Source organism: Silurus aristotelis (genome assembly GCF_946808225.1).
Source record: "Silurus aristotelis genome assembly, chromosome: 27".
NCBI classification, from domain to species: domain Eukaryota; kingdom Metazoa; phylum Chordata; class Actinopteri; order Siluriformes; family Siluridae; genus Silurus; species Silurus aristotelis.
The window spans coordinates 4,162,374-4,176,000 of record NC_139600.1 but is presented as its reverse complement, the minus strand read 5'-3'; the positions used below and the strand labels follow the sequence as shown (position 1 = coordinate 4,176,000).

General features: G+C 38.6%; 1 protein-coding gene across 2 annotated transcripts in view; it reads left to right on the top strand.

Moving 5' to 3' along the window:
* The window catches only part of eys (eyes shut homolog), a 307,099-nt gene that overhangs the window by 212,889 nt on the left and 80,583 nt on the right, over positions 1-13,627 (top strand). For both annotated transcript variants that reach the window (XM_083532265.1, XM_083532266.1), the window contains one exon: positions 7,690-7,840. In XM_083532265.1, the coding sequence (XP_083388391.1) occupies positions 7,690-7,840 (151 nt within the window). The remainder of the gene's footprint in view (positions 1-7,689; positions 7,841-13,627) is intronic.

Sequence of the window (13,627 nt, the reverse complement as noted above, 5' to 3'; positions counted from 1 at the left end):
ACCAATTCCACTATGACTTTTGTAAAAGTCTTTGAGTATCTTCTTTGAACAGTACTTGAGTATTTGACTCGTGTTGAACGTAGGCTGAAAGATACACGAGTCGTAGAAGAAGAAAGTACCATTATACAACAAAGTATATTCACTCCAATACTCATTTGGTGACCCTTCCCTGGAAACCTTTTCCAGTATGAGGACGCTTGTGTGCACAAAGCAAGCTCTTTGAATACATAGTGTGTGAATGTTGGAGTGGAAAAAAACTTGAACAGACTACTGAACTCAACCTCACTGACCTGACCACTTTTGGAATTAGAATGCTGACTGCATAGTCCAGACCTTCTCAGCTAACACCAGATCCTTGATCGCACTAATGCTGAATTTTAGAAATCCTTCTCAGGCACGTGGGTTTTTTTTATAACTGAAAGCGGAAGAAAAAATGTCTATTTAGGTGTTCATAAAATGCAGAAATGAAATGTTCTGATAGTGTTTTTTTGTACATACCGGTTATTGCTATTCTGATAAAATCACATTAAACCATACTCATACAATTAAGGCTGCAAAAAATAAAAATGAGATCAAACCTACAGAGTTATTCAGAAGGCACCAGTAAAAGCACGCATCAAAATGCAGGGTGAAGCTGTATGCCAGACGTTACTCCTCATCCATCTTCCTCCCCTTTTTCTCTCTGTGCACTCCTCCTGTCTGACAGACGCAGCCCTGGGGGAGTCTGAGGTGGAGGAATGCGGTGGTAAGGAGTGGGGAAGGCAGTGGACAGGGAAGAACAGGTGACGGCTACTGACAAAAAGGACGAACGCTCCGTTAGGCCCAGCTCAGGGTAATGGGGCCATTGGGACTTTGAGCAGTAATTCGTCATCTCGTCGTCCCACAAGTGAGGAGAGAAGGAAAGATGGAGAAGAAGCGAAACACGACTTTCAGGGAGCAGGTGTCCTGGAGGAAATGTAATTGTTTTCAAAAAAAAATAAAAAAGCACCAGAGCAAAGGCAAAGGCGACAGTTGGGTTTCTCGCAGTGGTTTTGATGTACTTTGCTTCTTGTTGAGCAAATCTTTAACTGCTGGCTGGATTCAAAAAATGTAATAAAATATCAAAAGATTTCTAAGCCTTCCTCCAAAATCTGATGGGGAAACCTTTTTTTTTTTCCACCATTACATCTAAATAAACCATGGCAATGCTACAGTTAGGGCTAAGCAGGGTCTTCAAGGGCCCCAGCGATACGTTCAACTTGGCTGAACTAGATTCAACTTGTCAGCTGATTAGCAAGCGCTACATGAGTCGAATTGAACGAGTGTGAGTCGGCGTAAACAGACCTTCCGGATCTGAATATGAAAGGTGTCCATTTGTCAAGCTGAAAATAGCTTGCATAAACTGAGCCGTCCAGACAATTCACCAGGCTAGAATAAGGATAAATGCGTGTATGCAGCACCTTGAGGTGTCTCACAGTTCTTCTTCTTAACACCCTGAGGAACTGAATAATTACAGTTTTTACATCTTTACTCATTTCTCACTTTAGATTGCTTTTTGATGGTATGGAGTGGGGCTGAGACCCAGATTGGTGGTTTGTTTTGTCCTTGATTTTTAGAATTCCTTATTTATCAGTTTCGAGCGGGGTTCCCCAAACTTCTGTGAGGGCCACATAATTTTTTCTTTCTTTAATGGGGGTTTCGTTCAGAGTATTAAAGAAAATGAGGCGTGAGTGACCACCAGTATTATTATGAAGATTTTATTGGGATTGTATGTATTTATACATATTTATATCTCATTAAAAGAGCATTTTTACTATCATAATTGTTTTTAAATGCTATTGAATTTAAAACTTATGCATATGATTGGTGGGAGAATCTAACAAAATAATTACAGTATTTTGTTAGATTCTCCCACCAATCATATGCATAAGTAAGTTTTTCCCGGTTTCACAAACTTCAAGCCAAAAAACTAAACTCCATAACGTTAGACCAATGAAATTTCCGAACGGAAACGAAAAAACGCACCTGTGTTCTGAGCTGCACTGCATCGGCACGGCAATTTTTAATCGCACGGCGATGTCAAAAGAAAAACTCCCAAGAGAAATAGTTGTGAAAGGAAGGAGGAAGACAGTGAACAATGTCTTTCTCGGTCGGCTACTGTTTAGATACAAGCCGTTGTAACGCGTTGAGTCTGGGTGAAGGGAGAGCTCACTAACTCAAGTTGCAACAGAAATCATATAAGCACAGACAGGTTTCCAAAACTTGTGCTTTTTTTTTTTCTTGGCAACAGCGTTACGGGTTAGTCAAAGAAACTTAGAAATAAGCATCAGAAAATAATGAAATATTCCTCGGTCTTGCACACATGCAGTAATAGCGGAAAAATGCGGCGGCAGGCTATTCCCAAAAGTAGCCACAACATATTTCACCCGTTACACCGTGTAACAGACACTCTTTCGTTAAAGCCTGTGTAAAGTTCATTAGTTTCAGTGTAGACAGTGCGGCTTATAGACAGGTGCGGCTTATTTATGTTCAAAATAAAAATCTTTGTCAAATTCAGTGGGTGCGGCTTATAAACGGGTGCGCTTAATAGACCGGAAATTACGGTAGGCTTCATGCAGATTTTAAAGCAACAAATGCTTCCTCCGGTTTTTATTTACATTTTATGCAAGTACATCTCCTGTTATTGCATGTGAAACAGTAAATGTAGAACTGATTTCGAATACCACTATGCGTTACAACCACAAACAACAACCGATGGCTCATTTGCGTTCCTTTTGCTTTACCACGTCATATTTAATTTCCACACAATACAGGAAATTTTCATCCCCGCCGTCACACGCGTTCTGCCGCTAAAGATAATAAACGGTCATGGCTGCCTGATGCTTTGTCACTCGTTAGTGAGAAGGTAAGGTAATTCATTATCATTTGTATAGTGACAGGAAATTCACAGAGACTCAGATGATTGATGCTCCAAGCGAAATCGTTGATGTAGTAAATATTTCTGTACGGCGAACATTTACGGAACGAGGTGCCAGGATGCGAAAACGTTCGTCATAACGCTTCACACAACTCTAGCTTTAATCGTTTTTTTAATGCATTTTTTATTAAATTTTTTTTGATCGTCATATTATTTAAAGTTTCCACGTGTAAGGATGTTTTTTTTTTTTTTCTTCAGCCACAATAAGCTCTGCATCTGATATGCTGATACATCGTGTCTAGCCGCAAGAAACGAAAAGTACATCCTGTTAAATTGATGGCACCTTTTGCAGAACAGATCCTTAACAACTTCAGCACCGGGACATGAGGCAAAACAATTTGCAAAAACAAAATCATTACTTGGGTTTTTAGAGTTTATTGGTTGAGTTTAATGTTGTATGTTCAAGTCAAAGAACTGTTCAGGCCTGGGGGTTTTTTTGTCCAGTGATTTTTCATTCATTGTTTGTTTTATTTACACATTTTTCTGTCTTTTCCTCAAGAACAATGTAGTAAATAAGCATTTTTGGACAACAGGTCTGATAATAATGCCCTATGCAGCTTGTACAGTGAGAAACCACAGCTTGCCAATCACACAAAAGGTCATAAGGAGCTCTTTATTACTTAATGAGGTCTGGGTGGAATTAGACTTAATAGTTTTAAAGTATTGTAACTCCAAGCTTAATTCGCTGCGAGAAAAAATGTCCCACTTGGTTGCCGTCGCATTGTGGAGTGCCTCGGCTGTCAGGAGAAACGAGAACAAAAGTAATTGGCATGCTGCAGGCTTGTCATGTGCACTATGGAGTAAAGCTAGGTATAATAGACCGGTGGCTTTAAGTCTTCTTACCGGCTGAGACTCGCTGATGTCAATGTCTCAGAAATCAATCCCTGATGCAGGCAGCATAATGGCGTACAAGGTTTTCGCTATACAGATTAGGGGGCAGCTTTATTTCATTAAAAGCAGGATGAAAAGAGTACACTGTAGAGAGATTGGGAACCATTTCCTTGTTCTTTCAGTGAGATAACAGCCTCTGACCCTAGAGCGGGACAATACGAAGCGCTTAGAAATCATCAGGAGACCTTGAACTGCCCACAGCCAGCAACACCGTGAGAAAGGTTGAGATGAGCAAAAGATAAATGTTATAAACCTTATGGTACATGATATAGTGATGTGCCAAACATGTTTAAAACAAGTTTCTACAGCCCTAATTCCAAAAAAGTTGCGACTCTGAGCATAATGTCAATAAAAACTGAATTCAGTGATTTGCAAATCTGATAAATTCATATTCTACTCACAATAAAACAAAATTAATGTTTAAACTGAGAATATATTTCATTTTGAGGAGAAAAAAAGTTGGGACAGGGCCATGTTTACCGCTGTCTAACATCATGTCTTATGTTTGTATACATCTGGGAGCTGAGGAGACCAGTTGCTAAAGTTTGGGGAAAGAAATGTTATCTCATATGTGTCTCATAAAGGATTCTAGCTGCTCGCCAGTTCTGGGTGTCCTTTGTTGTGTTTTTCTTTTGTGCTAAATGTTCACAAAAGGTGAAGGATCTAGACTCTACCATTATAAAGTCATGTTATAGATGCAGTATGATGCTTTGCCTAAGTACATTTTTTAATTAAGTAAAGATTGGTGCTATTTCTGGATCATGTTCAGGTATTTCATCTTCTCTGAATGATAGAGATTTAACCTGCGTTTGTGGATGACATGGCAGACTGTGTTTACAGACAATGATTTATGTAGGTGTTATGAGCCCCTGCAATGATTTCCATTACAGAATCATTACTGTTTTAGATTCAGTGCCGCCCGAGGGCTCGAAGATTACAGGCATACAACAATCTTGATTTTCACCCTTGTCCTTTGTTCACAAAGATTTCTCCAGATTTTTTTGAACATTTGATGATATGTGCTGTAAAGCAAACATGTTCCAGTCAGTATCCTGAAACTGTTCCTGTAGAGAAGAAATGTCCCGCTCTAGCCATACCTTTACTATTCTCAAAGCTAGTTTCAACAATTTGATATTTGGGTAACATGAACGAAGAGAGGTTATCAGAGTGACACCAATGGGGAAGGAAAATGTCTGTGTAGGCTTGAGTTATATTTGTATATCTAGTGTGTAGTCCCCTCTGGTAGCGTGGTGAAATTTTGGTAGCACAGATCTTAGGTTGGAGTGTTTGAAGTAGAACAAGTACAAGGAGTGGTGCATAAAACAAAAAACATTCAGCACACAAGAAACACCAGACTGATATGAACTGACAAGAAAGCTAGGATATCTGAGATCATCATATTCTATTTCAAATAGATCAAAGAAATGTGAGTTACTTTTGCACTAACTTTACTCTGTTGGATTGCAGTCTCATAGAGGATCCAGTTTAAAGTGTTGTTGGTTTGCAAGGGTTTTGACACCTCTCTAAATTTCTGATACTGTTTCTATAATCCAAATTACAGTACTTTAGACCATCACATAGCCTACCGTGGCTTCCAGAGGATGAGACATGACTTTCCCTACGGCAGGATTAAAAATTGAACTGTGATTGAGTCTCTTGGCTTTGAAGTTCCCTAAAATATAGTACTGTATTCTGTATAACTTTTATTGTTAAAAGTTGTTTTTAGTCATTTTAACTATAGAGCACTTTGGTCAGCCCTTGATGCTTTCGTGTGTCGAGGATATTGCAGTATATATGTTTTATAAATATACAAAATTAGAGAATTCTGAAATAATGTCATCTGCACTGCTCAACAGTTGAAGGAGTTTTTGTCCTGTCTATACCATGCTACCAGAACACCTTTTACACAAAATAACTTTGGCATTTAAAAAAAAAAAAACATTATTTTGCAGAAAACACACTGATCAAAATTAGAGAACAACAATGACTGTAGCATGGAAAAAGATTACAACAAAATTTTCTGAAGGTTACAACAGTCAGCAATTAGTAGGAAGTGTACAGGCCTCTGCTCTGAATGACTTCAGCATTTGCATTCACTCTGCCATGTAGCTGTATAAGAGGCCCAACTCCTGCTGCAGAAAACATGCCCCAAACCATGACACTTCCTCCTCCACTTTTCACTGACTTCTTTACACACTTTGGGTTCAGTCTTTCTCCAGTTTGTCCCGAACATATTGATTCCCATCAGACACAAATAAATTAAACTTGCTTTTATCACTGAAGTGAACTTTGGACCAGTTCTCCTCTGTCCACACAACATGCTTAGTCAAGCCTTTTGATTCTTTCTGCTAATGAGAGGTTTGGTCACTGCAGATTGGGCTTTCAGTCCAAATGCTCTTAAACTTTGAAACACTGTTTGACGAGACAGATCCTTACCATGTTCAGCGCTGAACTGGTGAGCAATTCCAGCTGCAGTGTGGAAACGATTGCCCATTGAGATGCTTCACAGTATCCTGTCCTCTCTTGTATTTGTCTTCCGTGGACGACCAGCCTTCTGGCGGACTTGAATGAGTTTGTGATGTTGTAAAGAATTAATATGCTTGAAATCACAGATTTGGAACAACCAACTTGTTATGCTATGGCTGATAGGGTCATCCCTTTGGCCTTCATCTGGACAACCTGCTGCCGGAGGCTTTCAGTCACTTTAGAACGGCCCACCATCTTGCAGAGTCAGTGAAACTGGAAGTTAGGCTGCCAGTTAAATAGGGGGTTGACAGATAATCAAGGAAATTAGCACCAGGTGCCAGATTAACACCAATAACTGGGAGGTATCTGAAAGTGTTCTCTAATTTTGATCAGTGTGTTTTCTGCAAAAGAATGTTTTTTTTGGAACTGCTTTAGTTATTTTGTGGAAAAGGTGTTCTGGTAGCATGGTATAGACAGGACAAAAACTCCTTTAACTGTTGAGCAGTGAAGATGACATTATTTCAGAATTGTTCAATTGTTTATAAATTGTTCTCTAATTTTGATCGCCAGTGTATGTGACTGGCTGACCTACTGATTCTCTACAACCGTGAGCAGAAATGAACCAGGGACCACACACACAGCACATCAAACCTCGAGGCAGTTAGACTGCAACAACAGGAGGCTCCGTTGAAGACTTTACTCCAAGTCCAAGACTCTGAGGCTGCCATGTGCTCTCTCTTATCAATATGTCTAGTGGTGTTGCGTCCTGCTCTTGTCTATTGTATGCTCGTTCCTATTTATGTTTTCCGAATGTTTGCAGAATCTCGACGTGTTCCGCAAACACTAGTTATTTGAATCTTAAATCAATATTTTCTCGAGTAAACAAGGAGACAATATGAAAACAAAAAGCTCTATTGAATTGCCCAATTTTAAAGTAAAATCAATATTTAAATATTAAACACTTTTGGTTTTGTTATGTATGCAATTATTTGCATATTTAATTAGGCAAAGCCCTTTTTGAAGGAATGTCTTTTTTGGAACAATTAAAAAAATGTATATGAATGTATAATTAAATGTATATCAGTAATCAAGACTGTTGTATAGTAAAATATTCACATGCACATTTATGGCATTTAGCAGACGCCTTAATTCAGAGTGACTGACAAAGCAAGGTTAGGGGCCTCGCTCATGGGCCCAGCAGTGGCAGCGTTGGTGGTGTTAGGATTTGATTGCCCATCCAGAGTCCAATGCCTTAACCACTGATGTACCACCTCCACATAATATAGATTGCTGTCTTTAATACCCCTTTGCACTTGCATTATCTGGCGGACTGATGGCAGACTAGGCAACTGATCACATGATCTCTGTTTCTTCAGCTGAGGAGCAGAAGTTTGGCGTTCGATTTCTCCATGTGTTCCTCCAAGATGGATATCCAGGTGCCAGATTGGGCTGCAGTAGCAGTGATGTTTTGGAATCCCTTTCCAGTCAGAAAATGGACAGAGACACTGTGGCATCAGTAATAGTGAGGTGAGTATTGTTTCCCAGTGATAAAAGTAGAAATGTTAATGCAGGGCCTTTTTCTAGTCAGTTATATTAGGGTGGGCTGGTACAAATAATAAGTGGGCATTCAGTGGTAGTGGCCCCAACATTTAATCCAGCTCTCACCAGAACCTAAAATTTTTAACTGTAATTAACTTTAAACTCTATAAATCAGGGGTCACCGACCTTTTTGAAACCAAGAGCTACTTCTTGGATACCGATTAATGTGAAGGGCTACCAGTTTGATACACACTTCTAAAATAACAAATTTACCTTTAATTATAAGTTATTATTAATAATTAATGATATTCATCAATGTGAAGACACTGATCATGGTAATGATTTCTCACAATAATTATCAACAGTGATTTAACAAGGTAGGAAACAGATAAATAAATAATGTGCAAAACTTTATTTCTACAAATCTTTGCAAGTATTTACATTTTCACTAGCCACTAACAATTTTGAACAAATCATGCTCCAAGTTGCATCATACGAGCTATTTAAGGAAAAGGCCCACGGACGACTCGTGGTCCTTGCAGGTGACCTGGTGCCCGCGGCCACCATGTTGGTGACCCCTGCTATAAATCTTTTTTTTTTCCTTTTCAGATTCATTCTCAAATAAAAAAACTCCTATCTAACTCCCAAATCAAAGCATTATAGAAATGTTTTTTTCCCCACTTTTATAGAATTTTTGAAATTATTTTCTTAATTCATTACTTAACAATAACAGTATCTAAACATTAATTTTTATTATATTTTTTCCTTACCTAATTACTTTACAACAAACAGCAACCTGAACCTTTATTTATACTGCTTGTTATATCCCAATTTTCCTTTTTTTTCTGTCTAGCTATTCTTCTGACTCTCCAACCATCCATCTATCTACAGCATTAGGCTACGTAGTCACTAATCCGGATAAATTTGAAAACGACATTTTTGCATAAAAACGCTCTGCTTCCACATTGCTTTCTGCTTTCACACTGAAAAGTCTGAAAACGTTTTCACCCCTGTATTACACGCGCCTGAACCGTGAGACGCTTCAACCCGTATCATTTATGTACTCGTCGCGACAACGACTAAAAATGTGTCATCGTTATGGAAAGCCTCCGTTTTCACACACAGTCCAAACTGCGACGTGAAAACGGCGTTTGAGATGTATCCAACCTGGAGAGTGTTTTCATTGACTGACAACCCCCCGTCTCGTTGTGAACAGAAGGCCAAAACTGAGAAAAAAAAAAATACATTTGCAAACAAAAAAACTTATTAGTGTGGGCATGGCTTCAGTCTCTTGTTTTCTTTGGCAAACAACCTTAGAAATTCTTTCATGTCTAAAGTATTTGTCATGGGCCAAAATCACTAAATTCCTCTTTCTTTTATGTAACATGGTGTGACGATAAGGGTATTAGGATTCTTGACAGTTTGGAGAAGGAACCAGGGCTATTACATACAATTTATGCAACTGGATGTGGATGGTTTTCAGTAAAACATCCATTTTATATTTATATATATATAGAGTGAGGAAAATAAGTATTTGAACACCCTGCTATTTTGCAAGTTCTCCCACTTAGAAATCATGGAGGGGTCTGAAATTGTCATCGTAGGTGCATGTCCACTGTGAGAGACATAATCTAAAAAAAAAAATCCAGAAATCACAATTTATGATTTTTTAACTATTTATTTGTATGATACAGCTGCAAATAAGTATTTGAACACCTGAGAAAGTCAATGTTAATATTTGGTACAGGAGCCTTTGTTTGCAATTACAGAGGTCAAACGTTTCCTGTAGTTTTTCACCAGGTTTGCACACACTGCAGGAGGGATTTTGGCCCACTCCTCCACACAGATCTTCTCTAGATCAGTCAGGTTTCTGGCCTGTCACTGAGAAAGACGGAGTTTAAGCTCCCTCCAAAGATTCTCTATTGGGTTTAGGTCTGGAGACTGGCTAGGCCATGCCAGAACCTTGATATGCTTCTTACAGAGCCACTCCTTGGTTATCCTGGCTGTGTGCTTCAGGTCATTGTCATGTTGGAAGACCCAGCCTCGACCCATCTTTAATGCTCTAACTGAGGTTGTTCCCCAAAATCTCGCAATACATGGCCCCGGTCATCCTCTCCTTAATACAGTGCAGTCGCCCTGTCCCATGTGCAGAAAAACATCCCCAAAGCATGATGCTACCACCCCCATGCTTCACAGTATGGATAGTGTTCTTGGGATGGTACTCATCATTCTTCTTTCTCCAAACACATTTAGTGGAATTATGACCCAAAAGTTCTATTTTGGTCTCATCTGACCACATGACTTTCTCCCATGACTCCTCTGGATCATCCAAATGGTCATTGGCAAACTTAAGACGTGCCTGGACATGTGCTGGTTTAAGCAGAGGAACCTTCTGTGCCATGCATGATTTCAAACCATGACGTCTTACCAACAGTAACCTTGGAAACGGTGGTCCCAGCTCTTTTCAGGTCATTGACCAGCTCCTCCCGTGTAGTTCTGGGCTGATTTCTCACCTTCCTTAGGATCATTGAGACCCCACGAGGTGAGATCTTGCATGGAGCCCCAGTCCGAGGGAGATTGACAGTCATGTTTAGCTTCTTCCATTTTCTAATGATTGCTCCAACAGTGGACCTTTTTTCACCAAGCTGCTTGGCAATTTCCCCGTAGCCCTTTCCAGCCTTGTGGAGGTGTACATTTTTGTCTCTAGTGTCTTTGGACAGCTCTTTGGTCTTGGGCATGTTAGTAGTTGGATTCTTACTGATTGTATGGGGTGGACAGGTGTCTTTATGCAGCTAACGACCTCAAACAGGTGCATCTAATTTAGGATAATAAATGTAGTGGAGGTGGACATTTTAAAGGCAGACTAGCAGGTCTTTGAGGGTCAGAATTCTAGCTGATAGACAGGTGTTCAAATACTTATTTGCAGCTGTATCATACAAATAAATAGTTTAAAAATCATACATTGTGATTTCTGGATTTTTTTTTTAGATTATGTCTCTCACAGTGGACATGCACCTACGATGACAATTTCAGACCCCTCCATGATTTCTAAGTGGGAGAACTTGCAAAATAGCAGGGTGTTCAAATACTTATTTTCCTCACTGTATACTGTGTGTATGTATGTATATATATATATATATATATATATATATATATATATATATATATATATATATATATATATATATATATATATATATATAGTTAAATTAGCTTATTGATTAATTAGCAAAATTACTTCAGGTTAGAGAGATTAGAGTTTTTTTTGCTTCCTTGCTATGGCCAAGAATTATTGTTCAGCAGATGAGCCTAGGCTGTTATAAACATATTGGACTGTATATTAGTCACACCTTCATTGATCTATTGATAAGATGGTATGACGAAGAAACCTTGAGAGGAACCATATTCAAAAGGGAACCTATCCTCATCTGGATTGCACTGCATGCCCATTCAATGCAGTCCCATTTCTGAGGTGTGCAGTAATAGGTGTGTAAATGCAGAACTATTCGTGCAACCTGTGGTCCTGAGCCATTGTAGTTTTCAATGTTCTTGAGTTGCTCAGGGGCTTCATAGATCTTCAGGCTGTAGGTGTGGAGTCATGGAGTCATCCCCAGCTGCAGAATGCTTTCAATTGAGAATCCAGAGGTGGGATGTTGGAATGAACCTGGCAGATATGAAGAGAAGAAAGGACAGGAACACTGGCCATTGGAACCTTAGGTTGCATGTTTACTTGGCAGGGATGGAGAGTGAGGGGTGACAGGAATAAAGATTAAGCATTCGTATTGTTTAGCTATTTGAGGACAAATCCTGAACACTAATTAGAAGGCTGTTCCATAACTGTGGGGCTTTGTAAAAGAAAGATCTGCCCCTGCTGTAGTATTAATAATTTTAGGTACCAACAAATAGCCTGCCCCCTGTGATCAAAGTTGGCATGGGGGATTACCGTTTAGTCCTTTTTTACGTCAGTAGTAGTATTTTGGAATTAATGCGAGATTTGACCGGTATCAAGTGTAGCCTGACTGGTAATAATATTCACATAAGCCTCAAAGGAAAGACTAGGGTCAACAATCACACCAAGGTCTTTTACTGCTGTACCCACTGAGACAGAAAGACCATCCAGATCTTAATCCGAAAGTTTACTTTTAGTTGTATGTGTTCCTAGTAAAAGTACTTTTCTCTTGTCCTCTGTTTCTTCTTTCCGTTAAGCGGAAAGAAGTTATCAAGCATCTGTCCTTTACACACACCTCAACACTGATGAGCTAATCTCTCTCATCTGGCTTTGCTGAAACATACAACTATGTATCATTAAGATGGCAAAGGAAGCTATTACCATGTTTATATGTATAATTTCACCCAGAGGCAGCATATAGAAAGAAAAGCAGTGGGCCTAAGACAGATCCTTGCTGAACACCAAACTTTACCTCAGAGAGTGTGGGGATCTCGCCATCAACAAACTGATAGCGATCAGTCAATTAAGACCTGAACCAAGAGAGAGGTGCTACATTTATTTAAACATTTTCTAGTCCAGCAAGGAAGATATTATGATTAATGGCGTCATAAGCAGAGGCGGCAAAAGTACACACATCCTTTACTTAAGTAGAAGTACAGATACTCATGTTTTTAAAAAGTTAAAGTACTGATTATTCTTTTTTACTCAAGTTGAAGTAAAAAGGTTTGGGTATCCATTACTACTACCTGGACTACTACTAGTAACTGGACCTCACATTGTTAATATTGGGGCTGTCAATCAAATAAAGTATTTAATCCTGGTTAATCGCCCAATTGTCATGAGTTAAATGGTGATTAATCATGATTTAATCGCACATTTTATATCTGTTCTTAATGTACCTTAAATTAATACTTTTGAAGTTTAATACTCTAATCAAGATGGCCATTGACAAATATGGATGTTTTATGCAAATATATATTTATTATTAGTGAAACCAAACTTAAAATAGTGCATAAAGACAAATTTGTAATAGTAAATGTAATTCTGGTGTTTTAAAGTCAATAATACAGGTTTTAGAGCAACAAATGCTTCCATCCAGGAACCAGCTTTTTTTCCCCTAGGGAATTTCTTGCATATTTAAACAAGACAATGCTAACTGCATACTTTTTTGCTATTTTTACAAAAGCATGACTTCGTAGTAGAGTCTGGGTGCTGAACTGGTCTGCCTGCAGTCTAGAGCTTTCACCATTTGAAAACATTTGAAATGAAACGAAAAACACAACAAAGGAAACTCAAAACTGTTGAGCAGCCTGGATTCTGTATCAGACACACATGGGACAACATTCCCCTCCCAAAACTTCAACAACTGGTCTCCTTAATTCCCAGATGTATACAGACAGATGTGATGCTACACAGTGGTAAACATGGCCCTGTCCCAACTTCTATATTTTCAGTTTAAACATTTAAAATGTTTAATTATGAATAGAATGTGGATAAATAAGATTTGCCAATAATTGCATAATTTTTTTTATTTACATTTTCTCAAAAAATTAAAAAAAGAACTATATTACGTCTCACCATAATGCCAATCTTGGGCTCTACTTGGTAATACATGCTCCATTTATTTTGTTAGCATGAAGTTGAAAAGCCATATGTTTTAAGGTTTTATTGAAACAAAAAAAATTGTGAATGTGGTCATGTAGTATTTCTGTTTTGTGTCCCTGTGCTTTATCCTTATAGTCTGAATAATTTGCATTAAATAAATAGAAAAAGAGGAAAAAAAAGCAGTTCACTTATTAGATCCCATTGCATTCATCAGTGTACAG